General features: G+C 40.8%; 2 protein-coding genes across 11 annotated transcripts in view; one reads left to right on the top strand and one right to left on the bottom strand.

The window, feature by feature from the left end:
* Positions 1 to 24,689, bottom strand: part of LOC137363487 (uncharacterized) — a 296,432-nt gene that overhangs the window by 199,560 nt on the left and 72,183 nt on the right. For all 9 annotated transcript variants that reach the window (XM_068027298.1, XM_068027300.1, XM_068027301.1 and 6 more), the window contains one exon: positions 3,343 to 3,450. The gene's annotated coding sequence lies outside the window, so the exon portion shown is untranslated. The remainder of the gene's footprint in view (positions 1 to 3,342; positions 3,451 to 24,689) is intronic.
* slc22a16 (solute carrier family 22 member 16) overlaps positions 1 to 24,689 on the top strand; it is a 97,729-nt gene that overhangs the window by 48,950 nt on the left and 24,090 nt on the right. Inside the window, exons 1-5 of one of the 2 annotated variants that reach the window (XM_068027295.1) lie at positions 3,886 to 5,426; positions 5,916 to 5,995; positions 6,400 to 6,873; positions 13,549 to 13,666; positions 18,874 to 19,426. In XM_068027295.1, the coding sequence (XP_067883396.1) occupies positions 5,943 to 5,995; positions 6,400 to 6,873; positions 13,549 to 13,666; positions 18,874 to 19,426 (1,198 nt within the window). In that variant the 5' untranslated portion in view covers positions 3,886 to 5,426; positions 5,916 to 5,942. Of the gene's footprint in view, positions 1 to 3,885; positions 5,427 to 5,915; positions 5,996 to 6,399; positions 6,874 to 13,548; positions 13,667 to 18,873; positions 19,427 to 24,689 lie in introns of those variants that run through there. The other variant, XM_068027292.1, reaches the window with a different exon arrangement.

Here is a 24,689-nt window from a genome sequence, read left to right as displayed (position 1 = left end):
GTGCAGGAGTGTTATTGCCATTGGAAAGTGCTCATTTTGGCAGTAAGAATAATTTTGATGGTATTACTAAAATTTTCTGACAAAGATTTGAGATATTTAACACCAGTTGGACCAATTATTGCCTATACATTTCAATTGAATAACAAGGCTTCCATTTTCTGTGTATTTAAACAAGACTTAATCTAGGTATGCGAGAAGCCCAATCAGCCATGCAACCCCATGACAGGTAAGAGTGGTAACTGTTTTGCTGGAACCGGATAAAGAAGATCTGAGACTGAGGTGGGAGAGAAAGACGGTTAATCCTGAAATATGCAGTTCAAAGGGTACATCATCAGAGAATGACATATATTTTCTTATTGGAGAAGCAATGTGTTCGAAGGTTGAGGCTTAACCAGGACAACACTGAGCAGCGTCAGTTAGGTGCTGAAACAATATCTTGATTCCTGTTTAGTGACTCCAGCTGCTCAGCCTATTGCTGAATGGTGAGGTGCTATAAATTTATATAACAACGGAAGTTTTCGTCCAGTAGGCAAATGCTGTAAACAGTGACTCCTGCTGTATGGTAGCTATATGTTGTCTCCTGTGAACCAATAGGATGCTTTACATGTACTTCTTTCTGGTGCAGTTCAGTATCCGCAGTGAGCTGTGAATGCTCAGGTAGTGATAATGTAAAGATATTAATGATAATACAACCTCCCTGCAGTTAGATAGAGGAAACTACAATGACATTGTGCTGTCAACTGCGTCCCTTTGTGATACGGTAAGCTGGCATGGAAACAGTTGACCACACAGCAAAGGTTTAATACAGTTGTTGGATTTCCCAGAGTACTGTTAGAGGTTGATTGTACCCACACACAGATTTGGGTGCAGTCAGCCGAACCAGTGGCATATGTCAACTGCAAGTGCTTTCTTTACCAAACTTAATCCTGCAGTTCCGTGAAATAGCCAGTGTCAACACATGACCCCATCATTCTTAGATAGTTTTATACGCCCAGTTCATGTGAATGGGAAGAGCATTTTTTGACTGGTTTTGGAGGGATCAAAGTTACAATCTTGAACACAACTTCCGACATCTAAAGTAGCTGTTACAGAAATAAATTTTGAACCTTTGGTTTTGCGTCATTCTGGAGATGCTGTACATTATTCAACACACAAAGTATGCCATGTGGATTTTGCTTAACATTGTAATCTAGAAGGGCATAAATCTCGACATACAAGAAGAATGGCTGTATTCTGGCAGTGGACGAAGAGGACCTCGAACATCCTGAGACAGGGAGACACCATGGTGAGAGACTAGTTCAAACTTTAATGGTTCATTGTTCGCTTAAAGCGCTCTCTCCCTTTTCCATGGTTACATTCAAGTCACCCAAAAGACATTGATAAATTATCTGAATGCAATAAAACTGATATTTTAATTAGAAAAAACATGTTATGCTTAAATATTACAATAGATTTACCCTATTTTCACACTAATAGACTTAAAAGTTATCGATGACACAACTGCATCTCGAAGCTTATATCAGAGAATAAAAGAATCCAGTTTCTTGACTGAACAAAAATCATAAACTAGTAATCATTTATAAGTGCTTTAAATAATGAGCCTGATTTTAACTTGCTCAAAATCCATTCATTAACACAGCGTTAAAATCGGGCGCATTGTGTCTGCAGTTTCTAATTGTGACACTTTGTATGTCTTAGAACTGCTCCTTAATGTATGTATGGATTGGTAGCTGTGATCTTTGTGTGTCCCAGTTAGTAGCACTGCTGGTAGAGGACGACTGTCATCCAGATCAGTTTGGTAAGAGTCATATTGGAGCGACGGAGACGAGAGTGCCACTGAGTCATAGTTCTGCTGCCATTAGTTTAGTGCCTATAATTTGAGAGGACAACCTTATGGCTTTGACTGGAACTTCTACACAGAGATCATTCAATGCAGTCTCAGCCACAGAGAGGCCTCGTCTTAAATGTTAACATGTGTTCTACAGCTTTTAGAAGGCGCCCATCTAACTGACTTAACAATGTTTAAAGATCAATGTGAATTACATCCCTAATTTCTGAAGGAGCCCAGCAGGACAGCAGAATGCTAGTACTGCCCAACCTCTTGTCACCTCTCGTACTGATTTTGTTGGAGCATTTCCCTGTATCACCACCAGTCACAATCAGAGCAATTTGCATTGTAGCTCCGATGTTATAGAAGCATGCATCAATGCAGTCTGCAATCTCTCACTAAGGCTGTTAAAACCCTCAGTGAGCTCAGATTGTAAACTGTCAACAAGGTCATTTATATTATGGTCCATAATAAATTCCAGTCAAGCAAAAGGTCAGCGCATTATGCATGTCAGTGTGCAGTTCCTGCATGGTTTGCTCCACTGCATGTTTGTAGGTCTGTTTTGCCTACTTCTAACATCTTAAGCTGCCAAGCAGTTTTGTTCAGTAGATAATTGCACTAAACAGTGATTCCTGCTGTATGGTTAGCTATATGTCGTCACATGTGAACCAATAGGGTGCTTTAGATATCCTTCCTCTTGGTACAGTTCGGTATCCACAGTGAGCCACGGGTGCTTAAGTTGTGTAGCTGGTGATAGTGTGGCTATTGTAGTGATACAACCTCCCTATGCTGCTGCTAGTGGTGGATGCTGTAGGGTTCATAGTTGTGGTATTCTTTCTGTTCTGAGTTACATGGAAGAACTGATGCAGGCAAGTCAAGATGGTCCTGGTACATCTATAAATAGAATTTGTTCACACTGTAGTTGTTAATCCATTATCTTGTCAGCTTTTATATTTTAAGAAACTGTTTCAATGTACAGTTTCAATGCAATAGTAATTATTTTAGCAGTGTTATCCAGAATCAGTGAGTCAGCTGCCAGTATCATCAGCTCCTGAGAAGATATCAGGCACAGCTTCTTGAGCTCCCTTTAGGTGCTGGGTTCTTCCTAAGTTGCACATATAGCCTTGCCTTATACTTTTGTTTTTCTTTCTATTGTAACATTAACTCTTTTAGAAACATCACTTTTTTTTTATTTCTAGTGATAGCGCTCAATCACCACTATTTCTTCCCACGCTTGACTGCATGTCTCTGGGTGCATAGGTGTGGCAAATATGGAGACTCTTCTCGGCATGGCCTCATTTGTAGACATTTCCACTTCTGTCTCTGTGAAATGTGGCTTTCTCATTGCTTCTCCACCATTTTCCTCAGTGTTCTAATGGTGCTATTGCCAGGCAATAACTTTTAGAAGCAACCAAGTCATTTCTAGTCAGTTAATTAAAATGGATTATTGTAGCAACTTTCGAATTGGATTACTTAACTTTCTACTGGTGGAAAATGTAGTAAACTGTGCTTACCAGAAAATAGGCCCAGAACAGTGCTATAACTCCAATCTGCAGGACACAGTGCAGTTCAAAATGGCAGAGGTTCTTGTCAATGTTGCTCAAAACATCGCTCTGTAAGATCTGGAAGCAAATAGTTAATTATCTGAAATAATATGCCAGATTATTTAACATGAGAATCAGAGGATGATGGAAAAATCCTTAAATGGAAAATGATTAAAGAGACTCGTATTTAACAGTGTTCTTCAAATAGGCCAAATGCAAGAAAGAATAAAACTCCATAACCACTAGAAGATGGTGAGAGAACAAATTACCCGTTACAAACAATGGGGCTCTGACCCAAGTGTAAATGACGGAACAAAAGGTTACCAGCAGATTAAGACATTATCTTACTTTTAACTTGCAGTACATTATATCCCAATTTTGCACCCATTTGTCCCTACTTAGAAATCCTTGCACTATTTTGAAACCTTTTAGAGAAAAATTGGTGAAGATTACTATAAGTATGAAATATACCTACTGAATCTGCATTTAATGTATTTCATTTCCAATGATGTGCCTGTCAAGTTCCATCATTGTATATTTCCTTCTTATTACTCTTTATTGGAAATTCTTGATTTACTTTATCTTTTCTCCTCTTTTTAATCTTGGTTGTGTCCTGCACCTTGGCTCCACAATAATATTTTTAGCCTGATCAGGACATGCAGCCCCTCGTCAGTGTTCAGGAGCTAGAAAGCAAACCCTTGGCACTGTTTTCTAACTGTAATGTGCTCCTATTAGTACAAAATTATTTTCCAGAATGTGGAAATGTGACTTCAAAAGGTTAAAATATTCAAAAGACACACTGAGAGGAAGTTTTTGTAGGAAACAACAGACTAAATTTTATGTCTAAACTTTCTAAGAGCAAGTCACTTCTCTTGTCAAAAACTCCTTTAAGCTCTACATGAATTGTATTTAACTGAGCAATAAACTATCTGTGTAGACTCAATCTGCTATACAGGTAATCCTTTGGGTGCATGGCTGATTTAGAAAAGATGTAAAAGTGAACCATATCTCAAAGTGAAACACTTTACTATATAGTTCTAAAAATATTTTACCTTTGAGAAAAATTTGCACAGTTTAATTCTCATTAGCGGCCTACTCAAAGCCATCATGATGGGTGTCACAGCTGGGAGAGAACTGCTCCACTGACTTGTGCAGTGAATCTATGAGTGAGCAGCTCTCATGGATAGATCAGTGGAGAGGATTAGGTACCAAGTATTAGTATGTACGAGTTCTTAAATAACTAGAATATGGTATCCATCACCAGGCAGAGTGTTGATCTTGAGAATTTCTCAATGATACATTTGCCCTTTATGTCTGCAGAATGTCTCGAGGGAACATGAATCTCAGCAATGTTACACAATAATAGTGTGATTTCTCCTGATAGGAAGTCGATTTTCTTTTCACAATTTATATGGAGGAAATATTTAACAGTGAAAGTATTCTAAAGGTTAGACAACCTTAAAGGAGAATGAAATAATTGCAGAAATTCAAACAAGGGTCTGTGCACGGTTTCTAATCTGTTTCAGTTTAAGTCTGTAAAAAGTTCAGGAAAGGGAGGCAGCATTGTTTATGTTTTATTTTATCATGTGCCACAAGATAGCAGAAAATTGCACAACTATGTGTAGTCTCCAGTATGAAGCAAAATGATTTTTGCTTCTATTGGGCTAAAAAGTACAGATCACATGGTGCCCTTTTAGACTCCTGATTCAAATATTTACAGAGAGCTAAATGTCCCTTGTAAGTCAATCTAAAAGTCAGGTAAAGATTTAAAAAAAATGTTTTGAAAATTGTAATCATTGGTTTATGAAACATTGGGGGACACTAGTTACCACACAGCAGCCTCTGTAGAGTAACAAAACACACAATTGCTTAAAAAACAGCTTTAAAATATAACAAGAAGCTGCTGTTGGAACAGAGCTGTCATCCCCCTACAGTACTGTGCTAAAACAATGAAAAGTAACACTTTTTCCAATGACTGTGTCATGCAGCTTTCAGATCAGGTTCATAAGTTCAAAATGTGACGGGACCCTCAAGTACCGGTGGTAAAATGTAGGGTAAGTAAACCTGATGGGGGAAGAAAAAATGATCTGTCAATATGAAATATTTCAAATGAAATTGTTATAGACTTCAGTAGGCTCTGGAAAATGAAAAAACCTGTAACTTCAGTATTCCAAAGCTGTGGCTGAATTAAACATTTTATCAATTTTGATCCGGGTTGAGAATAAGCAAGGTCTGCTGGAGGGTGGGTGGGTGGTGGTGGGGGCGGGCGGGAGAATGATGTGTCTTTAAGCAGGAGTAAGATGTTTGTTAGGGACAGTACACTGATGGTAACTTATTAATATTTTAACCATTTATGCTTTAAAAAGTGAATATTCAAAGGAAAGAAAGTAACTGTATGGTTTATGCAATTTGTGTGTGTTTTTTTTCACTGGGTTGTGGGAGGAGTTCAAACTGCTCCATACCCCATTTATCTTCTTAATTTGTCCTCATGCCAAATCTCCTATTACCTTCAGTCCTCTTAAACCTTCACTCTTTCTGAAAAGGCAGGGCAGCAAGTACCACTGATCTCCATGGCACCACAGACCCTGGAAAGGCTCTTTGACAAACTTGGTCACTTTGGAAGGTAAATGTTTTACACTATTACTTTTTGGCTTTTAGTTTTGTTTTCATCGAAAGAAAATAAAGGTTTTGCTCAGGGACATTGCTTGGTAGTTACTAAAGCACACGCGGTAAGTAGCATTTAAAGACTAAAGGCAACTTCTTCTTAAAACTTGTCATTCCTGATATGCTGTTTAAATAGAGAGAGCCATTTTTTTAATGAAAAAAATCTGAATAGTAAACAGTTATTTTAAGATTGTATGCTGATAAATTAAAAATAAACTCAGTTTTAATTCCCTTTCACTTCTAGTTTTGGATCTCATGAGGTTGGGTTGCTTATTTTAAGAAGTAACGAATTATGCTAAAAACATTATGCTGTGCAACTCTGCTTTCAATTGCTACTAATCAAAGTGTCTTTGTATTTTCCAGATTCCAAGCTTCTGTGTATTTTGTGGTCAATTTCCAAACTATAGCATGCGGGATTCATTATTTGGCCTCAGTGTTTCTTGCGGTAACACCACAGTTTGTGTGCAAGTTACCTGGAAATGTGACCACAATCCTCGTTTCAAATACTACAGCTGGCCCAGGAGATCTGTGGAACTTGTGGACTCCAGGATCACGCAGTGTTATCGCTCAGTTGGAAAATGGAGAGATCTGGGAAGCCGAACAGTGTAGTCGCTTCAAAAGAATCGGGAGCTTCGAGCTGGTGAATTACTTTAAAGGCAACAGGACACGTTATTCCTGCTCTGACGGTTTTAACTATGATCAAAGCCACATTGAAAACAGCATTGTGACTGAGTGGGACCTGGTCTGTGACAGGGAATGGTTAGCCAAACTTACCCAGCCCATCTTTATGTTTGGAGTCTTGCTGGGGGCTGTGGTGTTTGGGGATATTGCTGACAGGTACTCTTTTCTATTGTTGCTAATGCTATTGACAACTTTTTGAAGTTTTATTTGTAATTTATTTTCCAATTCTTTTTCCCTTTTGAATGTTTCCGAGCATCACACCCTCTCTCCAGCTGGGTTGGCAGACTGGAAACCTCCACTCAGGCCTCTAGCAGTGTACTTCTCTGACAGACTACTAGGATGTGTACTAGTGTGAGCAAGGACAATTAGTCCCTCTGATTTTCCCTTCTGTCTGTTATAAAGCAATTAAACTTTGGTTCATTGCACTGCCACCACAGCATTGTTCAGTTATGGAACTCTTTGTGAGGAATCACAGGCACAAATGCAAAATCTATCACTTTGTGTAGTACAGCATACTGCAGTGCATCGGGCCTATTTGCTGCTTTTGGAAAATTGACATTTTTTTTAAAATTCTGAATCCTTAGCTCATCATAAGTTAGGATTGTGAAACTAAATTTCCTTCTGTGTATTGTGAACATATCTCAGGTCAGATGCAACTCTATTCATATGCTAAGCTCCCACAAAATATCAACTGCAAAAGAAAGAGGAAAGAACTCTCATAAACGCCTTAATATGTCTCTCAGAAACATCCCAAAGTACTTGATATACAATGAATTACTTGGAAGGGCATTGCTGTTAGTAGACAAATATTGTGCACACAGCAAGGTCCCAAAAACAGCAGTGAGAGAAATGACCAGTCAGTCCTTTTTTTTGTCATGTGCATGCATGTACGTTATATGCAATTGAAAATGCAAAGTATTTTTTTGCAAAAAAAAGCTGCAACAAGAGCTCAACTGACAACAGCTGAAACAATGCCCACTGCGCATATTATAGAAAAGGGTGACCGGCAAAGTTGGGCTTTGAATCTGCTATATACCATATTGGCAGAGGATCTGAAACTGTATCCATTTGAAACCAACCTACTAAGATTCAAGCAGTTTGCACCAGTTCTCTTTCACCACACATGACTCCTAAAGATTATATTGCACATTGGAGATCTGATTGCAACCAACTTGATAGCTCCCACTCTCTCAGCACCATATAACTGGGGAATTTGTGCTATTAACTTAAAATTCATTGAAAACTGGATTGATAATGCTGAATCTGGTTCATTACTAAAGACATGGGAACAGATGTATGATAGTTTTACATTATTTCTTAGCAAAATTCTCCAAGGAGGAAAATTTAGACTACCTGTCACACTTGGGTTGTTCTTGCACAACCTAGTCAGTCTGGCAGGCTTAAGAGCAGATCAAATTTTAAAACAAGAGGGATGTTTTTGGTCTTAAGAGTCAGAAAATAGCAAAGAGACAAGGGAAAACCTTAAGAAATTTTTGTGCAAGGATTGGAGTGCTTTGCCATTTTGTGGGTAAAGTACTGTATGTACTCAAGTATAAGGCAATTACGAATAAAGCATACTCTCAAAATGTCAGCCAGGAAATCCAGTACTGTCTTAAGAGATGAGGGTCAACATGACAAAGCTTCTTTGGTGTTCCCAAATGCATTTCTCTCTCTTTTCTCTTTTAGTCAGCGGATGCCTATCTGCTGTTGATCTACTTCTGCAGCTCTGTGACATTCAAATCATAGCTCTTTGTCCTGTCTTAAACTCTGGGGTCTGACTGCTGACTTTAAATCTCCTCTCCGACATCCATCTGTTCCCCCCAATTTTAAATTGGCAGTGGAACTTGAACTTCAGTCAGGAGAGAAAATTGATATTTGTTTCACAGCACTCTGGGTGCAGACAACAGCTGACAGTAGTAGCTGCTAGGAATACACTGATTATAGTGCTGCTGCAGGGTGCACTGTCTTTACTGAAATTAAAGAGGGAAGGGGTGGAAGGTTATCGGGGATAGGTGGAAATGTGGAGTAATCAATTCAGCCATGAACTTATTGAATGGGGGAGCAGGCTCGAAGGGCCGAGTGGCCTCCTCCTGCTCCTAATTCATATGTTTGTTCGTATGGAACCAGCCAATAGGAAAACCTGAGGGAGAATATGACCTACATATAAAGCAATTCCCACCAACTATTAGGCCCAAACAGGGATGTAAATTTCTAGTCTCATGCACAAGTATATAAAATATGCTATGCCAAATTTAAAAAAATTGCATTTATATTTACTTGTATTTATTAATACTAATAATGTGCAATATAATCTTTAGGATTCTTGTGTGGTGAAAGAGAATGGTGAAAACTGGTTGAATCTTAGTAGGCTGGTTTCAAATGGACACAGTTTCAGTTCCTCTGTCAGTGTGGTATACAGCAGGTATAAAGCCAATTGAGCCCAACTCTGCCAGTCACACTTTCCCGTAATATGCGCAGTGGATATTGTTACACCTGTTGTCAGTTGAGCTCTTGGTACAGGTTTTGGCAATCTCTGTTTGGTGGCTTAAGAGATGTGACTTGATCATTCTAGTCCTCCTTCCCAGCATCAACCAACTGATAGTTCATTGAAAATTCTACATCTCATTTGAAAGCATGCAAGATCAAAGGTTATTGAAAGTAATATCTATATAATTATTAAAAATCTGGCAAATGGCATCTACTTCTGCCTATAAACCTTACTTACTGTTGTTGCATCTTTTAGTGGCACTATGATTATGTTAATATTTCCCATCTGATTCTACTGTCAATGCTTACAGTGTAGTTGCAGGTTCTAGGTGGCTCTGTGGAATCAATTTTTAAAGTCTGCCTTCCAACTCTGTCACTTTTATGTTAGAAAACGGAAACCTAATTTCATCAACTGCTTTTGGGAAATGCCACAGGCAATTTACTAGTATAATATATAAAAATTATCACATAAAGCACTCACTTCCTTTAAGTATTACCACCTACTTTCTGTCATGCTTTCCCGATCGCAATTTATTGATGCTACCCTCCTCACCATGAGGAATGCCATGGGATCAGCTGTAAATGAATAATAATGATAACTGAACAATAATAAGGTCTGTGTTTGTCATTGATGAATGTTGAACTGACCTTTAGTCCATATTGACTCTGATTTCACAGTTTACTCTTTCTTCATAAATACCAAGACTTGAGCCACTTTTGAATTTGGGTCCCTGTATCCTTTTAAAAAAATGACCATGGGCAGACCAACAGAGGCCAATTGTGTCATAATTTTCCATATTTCACTGCTAGTTTTCCACTGTTACGGTGTGAAATAGAGGTACAAATATGTAAACAGATTATGGAAAGATGTAGGAGCAACAGGGTGGTGGTGATAGGAGATTTTAATTTTCCCAACATTGACTGCGATTCACTTAGTGTTAGAGGTCCAGATGGAGCAGAATTTGTAACGAGCATCCAGGAGGGTTTTCTAGAGCAGTATGTAAATAGTCCAACTCGGGAAGGGGCCATACTGGACCTGGTGTTGGGGAATGAGCCCGGCCAGGTGGTTGAAGTTTCAGTAGGGGACTACTTTGGGAATAGTGATCACAATTCCGTAAGCTTTAAAATACTCATGGACAAAGACGAGAGTGGTCCCAAAGGAAGAGTGCTAAATTGGGGGAAGGCCAACTATACCAAAATTCGGCAGGAGCTGGGGAATGTAGATTGGGAGCAGCTGTTTGAAGGCAAATCCACATTTGATATGTGGGAGGCTTTTAAAGAGAGGTTGATTAGCGTGCAGGAGAGACATGTTCCTGTGAAAATGAGGGATAGAAATGGCAAGATTAGGGAACCATGGATGACAGGTGAAATTGTGAGACTAGCTAAGAGGAAAAAGGAAGCATACATAAGGTCTAGGAGGCTGAAGAAAGACGAAGCTTTGAAAGAATATCGGGAATGTAGGACCAATCTGAAACGAGGAATTAAGATAAAATATACAAACTGGGTGGTTTTATTTTAATAAAAAAAAGTCAACAGATGAAACACTCCGCCGAACAAAGGCGGTAGAGGGGTGCCACCACCCGGTAAAAGGGGTCATGAAATATCTTTAGCAAACAGGGTTAAGGAAAATCCCAAAGCCTTTTATTCATATATGAGGAGCAAGAGGGTAACTAGAGAAAGGATTGGCCCACTCAAGGACAAAGGAGGAAAGTTATGCGTGGAGTCAGAAAAAATGGGTGAGATTCCACCGAGGAGAGGGACATGACGGATGTTGAGGTTAGGGACAGATGTTTGATTACTCTAGGTCAAGTCGGTATAAGGAGGGAGGAAGTGTTGGGTATTCTAAAAGGCATTAAGGTGGACAAGTCCCCAGGTCCGGATGGGATCTATCCCAGGTTACTGGGAAGCGAGAGAGGAAATAGCTGGGGCCTTAACAGATGTCTTTGCAGCATCCTTAAACACGGGTGAGGTCCCGGAGGACTGGAGAATTGCTAATGTTGTCCCCTTGTTTAAGAAGGGTAGCAGGGAAAATCCAGGTAATTATAGACCGGTGAGCCTGACGTCAGTGGTAGGGAAGCTGCTGGAGAAGATACTGAGGGATTGGATCTATTCCCATTTGGAAGAAAATGGGCTTATCAGTGATAGGCAACATGGTTTTGTGCAGGGAAGGTCATGTCTTACCAACTTAATAGAATTCTTTGAGGAAGTGACAAAGTTGATTGATGAGGGAAGGGCTGTAGATGTCATATACATGGACTTCAGTAAGGCGTTTGATAAGGTTCCCCATGGTAGGCTGATGGAGAAAGTGAAGTCGCATGGGGTCCAGGGTGTACTAGCTAGATGGATAAAGAACTGGCTGGCCAACAGGAGACAGAGAGTAGCAGTGGAAGGGAGTTTCTCAAAATGGAGACGTGTGACCAGTGGTGTTCCACAGGGATCCGTGCTGGGACCACTGTTGTTTGTGATATACATAAATGATTTGGAGGAAAGTATAGGTGGTCTGATTAGCAAGTTTTCAGACGACACTAAGATTGGTGGAGTAGCAGATAGTGAAGGGGACTGTCAGAGAATACAGCAGAATATAGATAGATTGGAGAGTTGGGCAGAGAAATGGCAGATGGAGTTCAATCAGGGCAAATGCGAGGTGATGCATTTTGAAAGATCCAATTCAAGAGTGAACTATACAGTAAATGGAAAAGTCCTGGGGAAAATTGATGTACAGAGAGATTTGGGTGTTCAGGTCCATTGTTCCCTGAAGGTGGCAACGCAGGTCAATAGAGTGGTCAAGAAGGCATACGGCATGCTTTCCTTCATCGGACGCGGTATTGAGTACAAGGGTTGGCAGGTCATGTTACAGTTGTATAGGACTTTGGTTCGGCCACATTTGGAATACTGCGTGCAGTTCTGGTCGCCACATTACCAAAAGGATGTAGATGCTTTGGAGAGGGTGCAGAGGAGGTTCACCAGGATGTTGCCTGGTATGGAGGGCGCTAGCTATGAAGAGAGGTTGAGTAGATTAGGATTATTTTCATTAGAAAGACGGAGGTTGAGGGGGGACCTGATTGAGGTGTACAAAATCATGAGAGGTATAGACAGGGTGGATAGCAGGAAGCTTTTTCCCAGAGTGGGGGATTCAATTACTAGGGGTCACGAGTTCAAAGTGAGAGGGGAAAAGTTTAGGGGGGATATGCGTGGAAAGTTCTTTACGCAGAGGGTGGTGGGTGCCTGGAACACGTTGCCAGCGGAGGTGGTAGACGCGGGCACGATAGCGTCTTTTAAGATGTATCTAGACAGATACATGAATGGGCAGGAAGCAAAGAGATACAGACCCTTAGAAAATAGGCGACATGTTTAGATAGAGGATCTGGATCGGCGCAGGCTTGGAGGGCCGAAGGGCCTGTTCCTGTGCTGTAATTTTCTTTGTTCTTTGAAACTACTCTGGTCTCTGGCTAGATTATCAACACAATGTTTTATTTTTGTATCTGGTGGTTTTGTTGGCAGTTGTCATTGGAACTTAGGTTCCCTGTTGGTATTTCTCAGATTCCTAACAGACTTGTGCGAAGCAGTAAGTGAGGTTTTGTTGTTCTTTGGTCTATTGGATACATCCACTGGATCTAGAGTGTTTTTCTGAATGTCCTCTATTCAATTAAACCTCTTTACTGACTTCACAAATTTGAATTTAGGATCTCCTGTAGCCATGTGTTTCAGAAACCCAAATATTAATAGTTCTTTTTCGCGTGTGAAATACCTTTACTCTCTTTTTTCACCAAGCCTCACACAATCCACAATCAAGAGGACAGTTAATGACCTCACCAATGCTGCTCCAGGCTAGTTGCTAGGAGCTATGTAGTTGTGTCTCAAAGATAAAATTCCTGCTCCAATATTTTGCCCAGTGGGAAGGCACCTCGCTTGCTAAGTACAGCTGAAAGTAGCAACTCAGTGGAACAAAACTGTGTCCTGCCATGTATCCATATTGATTACATTGATTGAGCCACTTTGATGCAAACTGAAGCTATTTGTCAAAACGGTATGCTAAAAACTAGGTAAATTTGGTTATTATCTATTAATTTCCTATCAGGTTTCAGAAATGAATATTTTTAACACTATCTTCATTATGTGTTCAGTTGAAAAGAAGATGTTGACTTTGCAGCAATAGCTCTGATGCAAAGTGCTTTGAACACTTAATGTGAATTTTTAGAGCCCTTCCTAAGGAGCATCTTTGATGTTATCTGTGAGCTACTAAATTCATTTAAATATCTGAATAGGTTTAGGTTCACTAATACATTTCTTTGAGATTTCAAATATTTGAATTTGTCATTCTGAACCATTTTTTTACCTGCCTAGGTTGGGACGACGCTATATACTGTGGTTCACAAGTACAGCTCAGTTTGTGTTTGGAGTTGCTGTTGCATTCACCAATGATTATTATAGCTTCATTATTGTCCGTTTCCTCCTAGCCCTGGTACGTATTGAACTTCCATATATGTTTATTTCCTTTTACTGGGTGTTAGGTAGTTTTGTCATTTTATGTAAAGAGTCTGACGCCTGGATCAAATATGTTTCAGACTGAATGTAAAACTTGTGCACAATAAACTAAATTTGTAATCCCAAATTACGTCATTTCAGGTTTATTTTTCCAAATTCTGATGTGACCTAAAGTTTATGTGCATTGTTTTTTTTATCAAACACAGAAAGGGAAAACAATGCATTCTGCATCTACTGTCCCTCTCCCCCCCTCCCCCCCCCCCCCCCCCCCCCCTTAAAGTGCCAGGCAGTGGGCAGAACATCTGCTTCTGGGTTGGAAAATCAAATTAGGATGTAGTTGCAGAGTTACATCGAGCCAGGTGAGGCTGTGGACCAAGACAAGGATTTTAAATTTGATCCCTTGGGGAACAGAGAGCCTGTGTGGGTCATTGAGGATGAAGATGATGGGCAAGAGGTAAGGATGCAGGTGGTAGAATTTATGACGATTTGGAGATTATGGAGGATGGCGAATGGGAGGCCAGCAAGATTGAAGAATCAAGCCTGGAGTTGATGACAGCATGGATAAACTTTTCAGTAGGAATATTATAGAGGTGGAAGTAAGTGATTTAGTGCTGGATGGAAAAAGGAGATCTAAATCTCAACTCTTGGGTTGAAGCAAATTTGTGTGCAGTGTGGCTCAACATCAGCAAGCAACTGAATCATGAATAGTGTTGATGGCAAGGATGTAAAGTTTTTCTGGCAGGACCTGAAAACAGTTTCTTTTGTCTTCCTGATGTTCAGCTTAGGGTTTAACTTCAGACTTTCTGACAACCTACTGTTTTTTGCCCTTTACCTCTCCTATAGGCAGTAGCTAATTCTAAGGTAGTTATGTAAGTGCTAGAAACCTCCTGACTATTCTTCAATTGTAAGTTTAAATAGCGAATGTTAACAGACTATTTGTACAAGGGGGCATCACAGCCGAGCCCAATTCTGCTTTAACCAATATCCACGTACATTTATTTCCAGCATGTCACCTAGTGATCTGGAGCAGGAATATTTTCTATTCCCTAACGCAGAAGCACTAAAGCTAATTGTTTTGGCTGAAATAAGATAATTCAGCACAGCCTAGGGATTGATACTCGGAGGAATTCCAGTTTAGAGCTGCTAAAATTAAGGAAACATAAAAGGACATTCCTAATGCATATTTATTTTTAATGGGAGCAAGAATTGTCTTTTTTAAAAGAAGATATCCCACCCCTTCCCCCCCCAGCCTGTGTCTGGAGTTTCATAACCTTTACAAGGGGTAAGAAGGGATTGATCACATTAATAGGGGTAATCTACAAATCAACTAATAGGGGAAGGGAAGTGGAGGAAGAAATGTGTAGGCAAATCTATGAAATGAATATTAGACATAGAACAATAAACGTGGGATATTTCAACTACCCTCATATAAACTGGCAAGAGGTAAGGAAAGGGGGAAAAAATTGAGATTTTATAGTGGGTTCAAGACTCTTGCGCAGTAGGTAAGAAGCCCAACAAGAGAGAAATCACTACTGGATTTTTTTTTCCTTTATTCATTCACAAAATGTAGGCGTTACTGCTAAGGCCAGCGTTTATTGCCCATCCTTAATTGCCCTTAACTGAGTGGCATGCTAAGCCATTTCAGAGGGCAGTTAAGAGTCAACCACATTGTTGAGAGTATGGAATCACATATGGGCCAGACCAGGTTAGTACAGCAGATTTCCTTCCCTGAAGGACATTAGTGAGCCAGATGGGTTTTCGCCATAATCCAGTAGTTACATGGTCATCATTACTGATACTATCGTTTTATTCCAGACTTATGAATTTTAAATTTTCCAGCTGCCATGGTTTTTGGATCACTAGTCTAATAACATAATCACTATACTACTGTTCCCAGTAGTAATAGGAAATGACCCAGAGCAGATAAGAGAAGTAAGCATAGAGGTACATCTGGGAAAGAGCGATCATAACTTCATAAAATTTAAAATAAGGTTTGAGAAAGACATATGCAAGACAAAGACCAAAATAATAGATTGAAAAAAGCTCTAATTTTGATGGCCTGAGAATAAAACTAGGGAAGGTAAACTGGAGAAAAAAATGACATACAAAGAGATAGAACAGCAATGTGAAATATTTAAAATGGTGATCTGTAGAGTTCAGGAGAAATATATGGTTAGGAAAGAAGTCAAGAAAACAATTAGGGAAGCAAAAAGGATCTATGAAATTAAATTATTGAGGAATATAAAAATAAGTAGTAAAGTTTTCTACAGACACATAAATAATAAAAGAAAAATCAGAATAGAGATAGAACCACTAAAGGATGCATAAGATAAACTCACAGGTAATGACAGCAAAATGGTCGAAATTTTGAATAGTTACTTTTGCCTCAGTATTTACCAGGGACACTAGGCGGGCATAACACCAGAAGAAGAGATAACATAAGATATAAAGACATTTAAGATAGAAGGGGGTGGGGGGGGGTGGGGGAGATAATTGATAAAAGTTTCTGTTCATTTTTAGAGGGATAGAATTGAAAAGCAGAGAAGTAATGTTAAACTTGTATAGAAACTTAATTAGACTATACTTCTAGATTACTATGCACAGCTCTGGTTTCCATATTACAAAAATGAATATAGAGGCATTGATAAAGTTGCAAAAAAGATTCACAAGGATTATACCAGAACTGAGAAGATGTACTTATCAGAAAAGGCTGAACCAGCTAGGCTCTTTTGTCCAGGAAATAGAAGGCTGAGAGATGACCTAAGGAGGTCTTTAAGATAGTGCAGTGCTCCTCAGTACCGCCCCTTGAATAGCATTGTACAGTAAACAAATGAGTAACCCTGAAGCTGTTCTGAACACACGGGTTTTTTACTTAAGGGATAATTTTATCCTAACCCACTGGACAGGAAAAAGGCAGGTTTGAGATGGATGCCAATTTTATATCAAGTCAATTTTACTCTTCATTGACTTACTTGGACAGTAAAATTGGATGTGGTGTAAAATAGACAGCCAGCCTGTTTCCTGCCCTGTGGGTTAGGTTAACACTTTGTGTAACATTCCTATGTTACCATTGTGCTTGTTTTGATGGGTCTTTCACACTCATGAAAGAACCTCATCATTATCTGTTCTGGTTGAATTTGCCTTTAATATGTTAATACAGTAAAATCAGGTGAATAAGCTGCAGGACTTGAAAATTGAGATTTGTTTATGGGTGCTAGTGTTTCTTTGGTGCTCTGTTGCCTACTATAAAAGTATGAGGTGCAACTATTAATACATTGGGGCGTATACTCCATTTTTTAATAATATTTCCAGGTATGTGATAGAGAATCATGGCTACCCTCACAGTTGCCATTGGATCAGAGCAGTGTTACTGCTGCTGGTATTGTAATTGCCATCCCATTAGGGTGGGAAAGAAACAGTAGATCAAATTAAATGGAAATTGAACAGGGAGCAACATTATATTTAGAATATAAGAACCCTAATCCCAGTTAAATAGGAGAAGAAATTAATATAGGAGAATGCCATGGATCCTAGCAGTCATCTCCAACAAGGCCTAGACAGAGGCAAAAAACCTGGTTAACTTCCCAAATAAAAACAGGAAGTGCTGAAAATACTCGGCAGATCCGGCCACATCTGTGGAGAGAGAAATAGAGTTAACGTTTTAGGTCGATGACTTTCCATCAGAACAGTTCTGGTGACAGGTCATCGACCTGAAACGTTGGGCTGAATTTTGTTCAGCTCCTGCTGTTGGGTTCATGGTTGTGGGGGAGGGTGGAGGGATCCCGGAAGATCGGAATGGTGGCAGCCCACCATGGAGCCAGATGCCAGGATTGCCGGGCCTGATCTTCCCGGCGGTGGCGAGGCTCCTTGGCAGCCCCTCCACTGCTCAGTGACGGGACCCAACTTTAAATATTGAAATTAACTTCATGCATACATTTAAATCCAGTTCCCCACGATCTTACCATCAGATTCAGATCTTCAATGTGACCAGTGGCACTCACACACCTTCACTTTCCCGTCTAGGCAAAGCTGGTGCCACCGAGATGGGGAAATGGGGATGAGAGCATTTTCAGTGTAGTGGAGGGGGGTGGGGGGGTACGGTTTGACATTTATTTTCAGTGTAGTGGGGAAGGGGGAGAGATGGGGGAAAACTCTGAATTCTTCGTGTAGTGGGCTGGGGGAAGAACAGGTCAGACATTTATTTTCAGTGTAGTTTTTGTTTATTCATTTGCGAGATGTGGGCGTCACTGCATTTATTGCTCATTCCTAATTGCCCTTAATAACTGAGTGGCTTGCTAAGCCATTTCAGAGGGCAGTTAAGAGTTAACCACATTGCTGTGGGTCTGGAGTCGCATGCAGGCCAGACCGGGTAAGGACGACAGATTTCCTTCCCTAAAGGACATTAGTGAACCAGATGGGTTTTTACAACAATCAACAATAGTTTCATGGCCATCATTAGACTAGCTTTTTTTTAAAATTCCAGATTTATTAATTGAATTCAGATTTTACTATCTGCCATGATGGGATTCAAACCCATGAGCCCCCAGAGCATTAGTCTGGGCTGCAGGTGACATTACCACTATGCTACCGCCTCCACTGTAGTTGAGAGGGGGGTGAGGGGAGGGGAAGAGACAGGTCACACATTTATTTTCAGTGCAGTTGGGGGGCTGGGTGGGGTGGGGTGGAGCTCTGCATTTTCTGAGCCGGGCTGGCAGCCCTTTTAAAATGGCGCCTGCACAGGGACAGCTGATGCCGCTCATGGTTTTGCCGAGGCCGCACTCACCACATGATTGTGGTGGGGGGGTGGGGGGGTCAGTGGCCGTCCTGCATATTCTAATGAGCTGCTGGGCTCAAGATCATGGCGGCGCGCGGCCCATGTATGCCGGCTGCCATTTTTCTCGCAGGGAAAATAAAATCCAGTCTTCTAACTCTCTCTCCCTCTCCACAGATGCTGCCAGACCTGCTGAGTATTTCCAGCACTTTGTTTTTACTTCAGATTTTCAGCATCTGCAGTATTTTTGCTTTTACTTTAGGTTAACGTCCAACTCTTTAGATTGTGTGTGATGTGTAATACAGGAAAGAAAGGGTTCCAAGTGAAGAGAATAATAAAGTTTTAAAGAAGAATGAAGGAATTTGCAGAATTATATGCAATTCTTACATTTAAATTTTTTGTATTTGAAACAGGTTTCTAGTGGCTACCTTGTGGTAGTTTTTGTCTATGTGACAGAATATACCGGATTGAAGGCCCGCAGTTGGGCATCTATGCATGTCCATGCTTACTTTGCTGTTGGCATTATGGTAGTTGCCTTGGTTGGATTCCTGGTACGGGCCTGGCGGTTCTACCAACTTATACTGTCGCTCGTGACCATTCCTTTCATCTTTTGCTGCTGGCTGTTACCTGAGACACCCTGGTGGCTTCTGGCTAAAGGGCGGTTTGAAGAAGTCCAAAAGCTGATCAACACAATTGCCCAATGGAACAGAGTCAAGATCCCTTGTCACGTCTCTGTGATGCAGATGAACAGTCCTGAGGATTCAATGGACAAAGAAATTGCAAGCAAGAAAAGTGTGACCAAAGTACAGAAAACCAGTATCCTGGATCTTTTCCGTACCTGGAATTTGGCTAAGAGGACCATCACAGTTTGGCTTGTGTGGTTCACTGGGAGTCTGGGCTATTACGTTAGCTCTTTGGGCTCTGTCAATCTGGGTGGAAATGAATATCTGAACCTCTTTCTAGCAGGTAAGAGCAAGTTTGCATTCACCTTGTTAATTGAGTACTAAATATAGCAGGCAGCCCATTAGTATTTTACTACAACCTAGTATTCGCAACCTTCAAGTCAAGCTTTGGGGAAAAAAAAGCATCACTTGTTTTTTTTTGGTACCAGTGTTAAATAGCGAAGGGCGACATCTCAATGTTTGATTTCCTTAACTGGCCTTTCTACCTGTAGTTCAGGTAATTTAATAAGTGAATAACTATTCTTAGACACCAGAATAGCCTTAGAATTGAAGGATCAAAGCATTGCTCATGGTCTAACAGATCCAGTTTCATTTGTTAACACTAACTTCAAAGTTAATTAATGGTAAGTATTTTCCTTTGTAGACAAAGGAATTGGGATTCCTAAGAGCTAGTAGTCCTAATAATTTGTGTTATGTAGAGGATTGATGGGAAGGAATAGAGACTATAAATAGGGTGAAAACATAAAGTAAAATTAATCTGGAAAATAGGCATGTTTGGTGAAGCAGCACTTTGCAGTATCTTGGTGAAATGGAAACCTGTACAATGTAAGTACACTGTAGAATAGGATTTTACTTTGTCCTTCAGTAACCTTGACTGCTTGGTGTTGAATATTGTGTTTAAACTTATATGCTGGTCAGAGCCAATACTTTTGCTATGATATACTATTTTTTTATCCCTTTATTTTTTGAATTATTCGATGCAAACCTTGGAAAGGTGAAATAAAAACCAGCAGTTGTTTTAATACAGGTTTTTTTTTCTATAAATGGCATCAAATTTGACTTTGGAAGAGTATATGATTCCTCTCTTACTGAAAGATTCATCCTATTTTCCTTGCAAAAGAATGAATTTTGTTGGAACAAGACAGCCCTGAAACAGTAAAACTACAAAAAGGAACTATCATGTTAAGTAGCTTTTGTGATGTAGTGCATGGTAACTCATTGGAACTGCAAGGCATAGAGCCGTGAAATAGCATCCCTTGTTCATGAGTGAACTTCCAACTGAATAATACATTATGTGGTACCTTTTTAAAAGGCATCAAGCAAAGGATAAGTGCAGACAGCTGCTGCATTCCTCCTGTTCACTGATTGTAGAGTGGCATTGGCAGAGGCCCTTCAACAAGTTTTCTGCCTGTCTTTTCAATCAGTGACACTATGTGGTGTGGGGGAGACCGTCAGAGAGAAAGGGGTGTAATAAGCAACGCTATGCTTTCATTCAAGATAAGTTTGCAACTTTCTGATGTATAGCATACAAGTTCTTTCCTGTGAATGCAACATCTAATTAAGGATATTTTTCACCTCGAGGTTGATGCAAGGGAATGCATATATAAACTATATAAGAAAGATAATTCCACATAACTGACAATTATTAGATCTTGGTTAGGTTTTTTTTCTCCCCTGGAAACCTGAATGTATTTACAATGTAAATACATTTAAATTACACAATATTCACAAATTAATATAGTAAGCTTCCATTGTATAAAAATAAAGAGTAACCTTAACTTATGCTACTAATACAATACAGGACTGTCACTGACCTCATCTTCTCTGGCGATTTTTGCTCCACGGCCTCCAACCTTATAGTTCCCCAACCCCGTACAGCCTGCTTCTACCTCCTTCCTAAAATCCACAAACAAGACTGTCCTGGTAGACTCTAGGTTTTGATGAAAGGTCACAGACCTGAACCATTAACTCTGCTTCTCTATCCACAGATGCTGCCTGACCTGCTGAGTATTTCCAGCACTTTGTTTTTATTTCAGATTTCCAGCATCTGCAGTATTTTGCTTTTATTTATGTCCTTGTAGACCCATTGCTTCAGCTTGTTCCTGCCCAGTGAACTGATTTCCTCCTATCTCAACTTTATTTTTACTCCCCTTGTTCAGTCTCTTCCCACCTACATCCATGACTCTTCCAATGCCCTCCGCTACTTCAACAGTTTCTAGTTTCCAGGCCCTCACTATGGACATCCAATCCCTCTACAACTCCATCCCCCACCAGGATGGTCTGAGAGCTCTCGCTTCTTCCTAGAATGGAGACCCAACCAGTTCCCATCCGCCACCACCTTCCTCCGTCTGCCTGAACTTGTTCTCATGTTGAACAACTCCTTCACCTCTGCTCATTCCTTCAAATAAAGGTTGTTGCTATGGGCACTCGCAGGGGTTCTAGCTGTGCCTGCCTTTGTGTGGAATATATGATGAACATTCCTTGTTCCCGTCCTACTCAGGCCCCCTCCCTTACCTCTTCTTCCTGTATATTGATGACTGTATTGGTGCCACTTCCTGCTCTTGCCCTGAACTAGAAAATTTCATTGACTTTGTTTCCAATTTCGAACCCTTCTCTCACCTTCACATGGTCCATCTCTTCCCTTCCCTTCCTCAACTTCGCTGTCTCCATTTCTGGGGATTGGCTATCAACCAATAATCACTATAATAGATAGGGTAGACAGTCAGAAACTTTTTCCCCGGGTGGAGCAAAGCGTTACAAGGGGTCATAAATTTAAGGTGAAGGGTGGGAGATATAAGGGGGATGTCAGGGGAAGGTTCTTTACCCAGAGAGTGGTCGGGGCATGGAATGCCTTGCCTGGGGAAGTTGTTGAGTCAGAAACTTTAGGGACTTTCAAACGGCTTTTAGATAGGTATATGGATAAAGGAGAATGATGGGGTATAGATTAAATTGTCCTTGACAGAGGACAAAGGATCGGCACAACATCGTGGGCCGAAGGGCCTGTTCTGTGCTGTATTTTCTATGTTCTATGTTCTATAAGCCTACCAATTCCCACAGCTACCTGACTACACTTCTTCACACCCCACTTCCTGCAAGGACTCAATTCCATTCTCCTAGATTCTCCATCCCCATTGAATCTGTTTGGATGATGCAATCTTCTATTCTGGCACTTGCGATATGTCTTTGTTTTTCCACAATTGAGGATCCCCCCGCCCCCCTCACCCCGCCGTCACCATGGTTGACTGGGCCCTCAACCGTGGCCGATCTATTTCATGCACTTCTGCTCTCACCCCTTCCCCTCTCGCCCAGAACCATGATAGGATTCCCCTTGCCCTCACCTTCCACCCACCAGCCTCTGTATTCAAAGGATCATCCTCCCCCATGTCTGCCACCTTCAGCTTGATGCCACCACCACACACATCTTCCCTTCCCCTCCTCTTCCAGCATTAAAAAGGGACTCTTCCCTCTGCGACACTCAGGTCCACTCCTCAGTCACACCACCTTCCCCCCCCCCCCCCCTTTCCCAAGGCATCTTTCTATGCAAGCGTGGGAGATGCAACAGCTGCCCTTTTACCTCCTCCCTTCCCACCATCCATGGCCCCAAACACTCCTTCCAAGTGAAACAGTGATTTACTTCTTTCAATTTACTATACTGTATTCGCTGCTCACAATGTGGTCTCCTGGACATTGGGGAGACTAAACGAAGACTGGTGGCAACTTCGCGAATATCTCTGTTCAGTCTACAAGCGCGACACCGAGCTTTCTGTCGCTTGTCATTTTAGTTCTCCACCTTGCTCCCACTTTGACCTTTCTGTCCTTGGCCTGCTACAGTGTTCAATTGAAGCTCAATGCACGCTCGAGGAACAGCACCTCATCTTTTGACTGGGCACTTTACAGCCTTCCGGACTCAACAGTGAGTTCAACAATTTTAAAGTTAAACTAAGTTCTTTGTTGGAAGGATGGGATTGCACTGTATTTGCATATTTGGAGCATTTTAACAAGAAAACTCTTGCAAACAAATGGTCACAAATAGAAAATATTAGGCTATGAATTTGTGTAACTTTAATTTGTGGACAGTATACAAGGTTAGTTAAGTTTTTTTTTGAAAAACGTTTTTGCTTTTCTTAACTTTAATTCCCACATACTACTCATTTCCTTCAGATCGTGATCTAGGTTTCAGATCTGGGTTTTCAAGAACCTTATTGCAGCCTGCTATGCCTGGTCTAATGGAAGTGAGTTCATTACTGACAAGTTTCCTTTCTCACAGTACCATTCAACAAAGAGCCAAAAGCCAAGTAAACTAACTTAGTCAAGGAGACCGGAAGTAGTTCTGAGAAGAAAGCTGTGGCAAATTGCAGCAATCTAACAGTGAAATATGCGCTTCTCCTTCCAGAGAATTAATTACAATCTTTTTTACCTAGGAAAGGTATTTCATACGCAGTTAAATTCTATCACCAACTATCAAGTTCTTGGTGTGTGTTTCTAAAACAAAAGTATTTATGACTACACCCAATTTTTTTTTTTTAATCAGTTCTTTTGGCTCATAGTACCAAATGTTTTTCAGTCAGAAGGTAATACAGCGTAGCCTTTGCCACGGCTTCAAGTGTGTAGGTGTTAAATGTTAAAGATGACAGTACTTTTATTAAAGAGATTATCTCCCATTGGATTTTCAAGTCCCATCATAACAAATGGTAAAGTCGGTGAGCTGTGCTCCCTCCCCATGGCAAAGCCCCTGATTTCCACTTGATGCCTTCCCATGACAGCACTTTGACAAGTGGTAACTTGTCGAATGGCTTCCCGTGGGTGTAATCCACTATTAATCCACAATGTTTTACTGTTCAGTGGCAAAACAGAGTTGGAAAAGCAACACACCGAAGATGTGCAGTCAGCCATCTGTGGCAGGTGCTAAAAGTGCTCTGTGATTGGCCAGCAAGACTTGCCTTTTTCTTGCCCACGAGATGGATTAATGCATGAGTACGAAGTGGGCCATCTAGTAGCTTCAGTCAGTGTACTGAAACTTGCCCACAAGTTTGGGCGGCACAGTGGCTCAGTGGTTAGCACCGCAGCCTCACAGCTCCAGCGACCCGGGTTCAATTCTGGGTACTGCCTGTGTGGAGTTTGCAAGGTCTGCGTGGGTTTCCTCCGGGTGCTGCGGTTTCCTCCCACATGCCAAAGACTTGCAGGTTGATGGGTAAATTGGCCATTATAAATTGCCCCTAGTATAGGTAGGTGGTAGGGAAATATAAGGACAGGTGGGGATGTGGTAGGAATATGGAATTAGAGCCCTTTCCTATCCTGAGTGGTGTGAAACAGGGCTGTGTTCTCGCACCCACACTTTTTGGGATTTTCTTCTCCCTGCTGCTTTCACATGCGTTCAAATCCTCTGAAGAAGGAATTTTCCTCCACACAAGATCAGGGGGCAGGTTGTTCAACCTTGCCCGTCTAAGAGCGAAGTCCAAAGTACGGAAAGTCCTCATCAGAGAACTCCTCTTTGCTGACGATGCTGCTTTAACATCTCACACTGAAGAATGCCTGCAGAGTCTCAT

Source organism: Heterodontus francisci, chromosome 3 (genome assembly GCF_036365525.1).
Source record: "Heterodontus francisci isolate sHetFra1 chromosome 3, sHetFra1.hap1, whole genome shotgun sequence".
NCBI lineage: Eukaryota > Metazoa > Chordata > Chondrichthyes > Heterodontiformes > Heterodontidae > Heterodontus > Heterodontus francisci.
The sequence above is the reverse complement of the archived record's forward strand: the minus strand, read 5'-3'. Positions and strand labels throughout refer to the sequence as shown.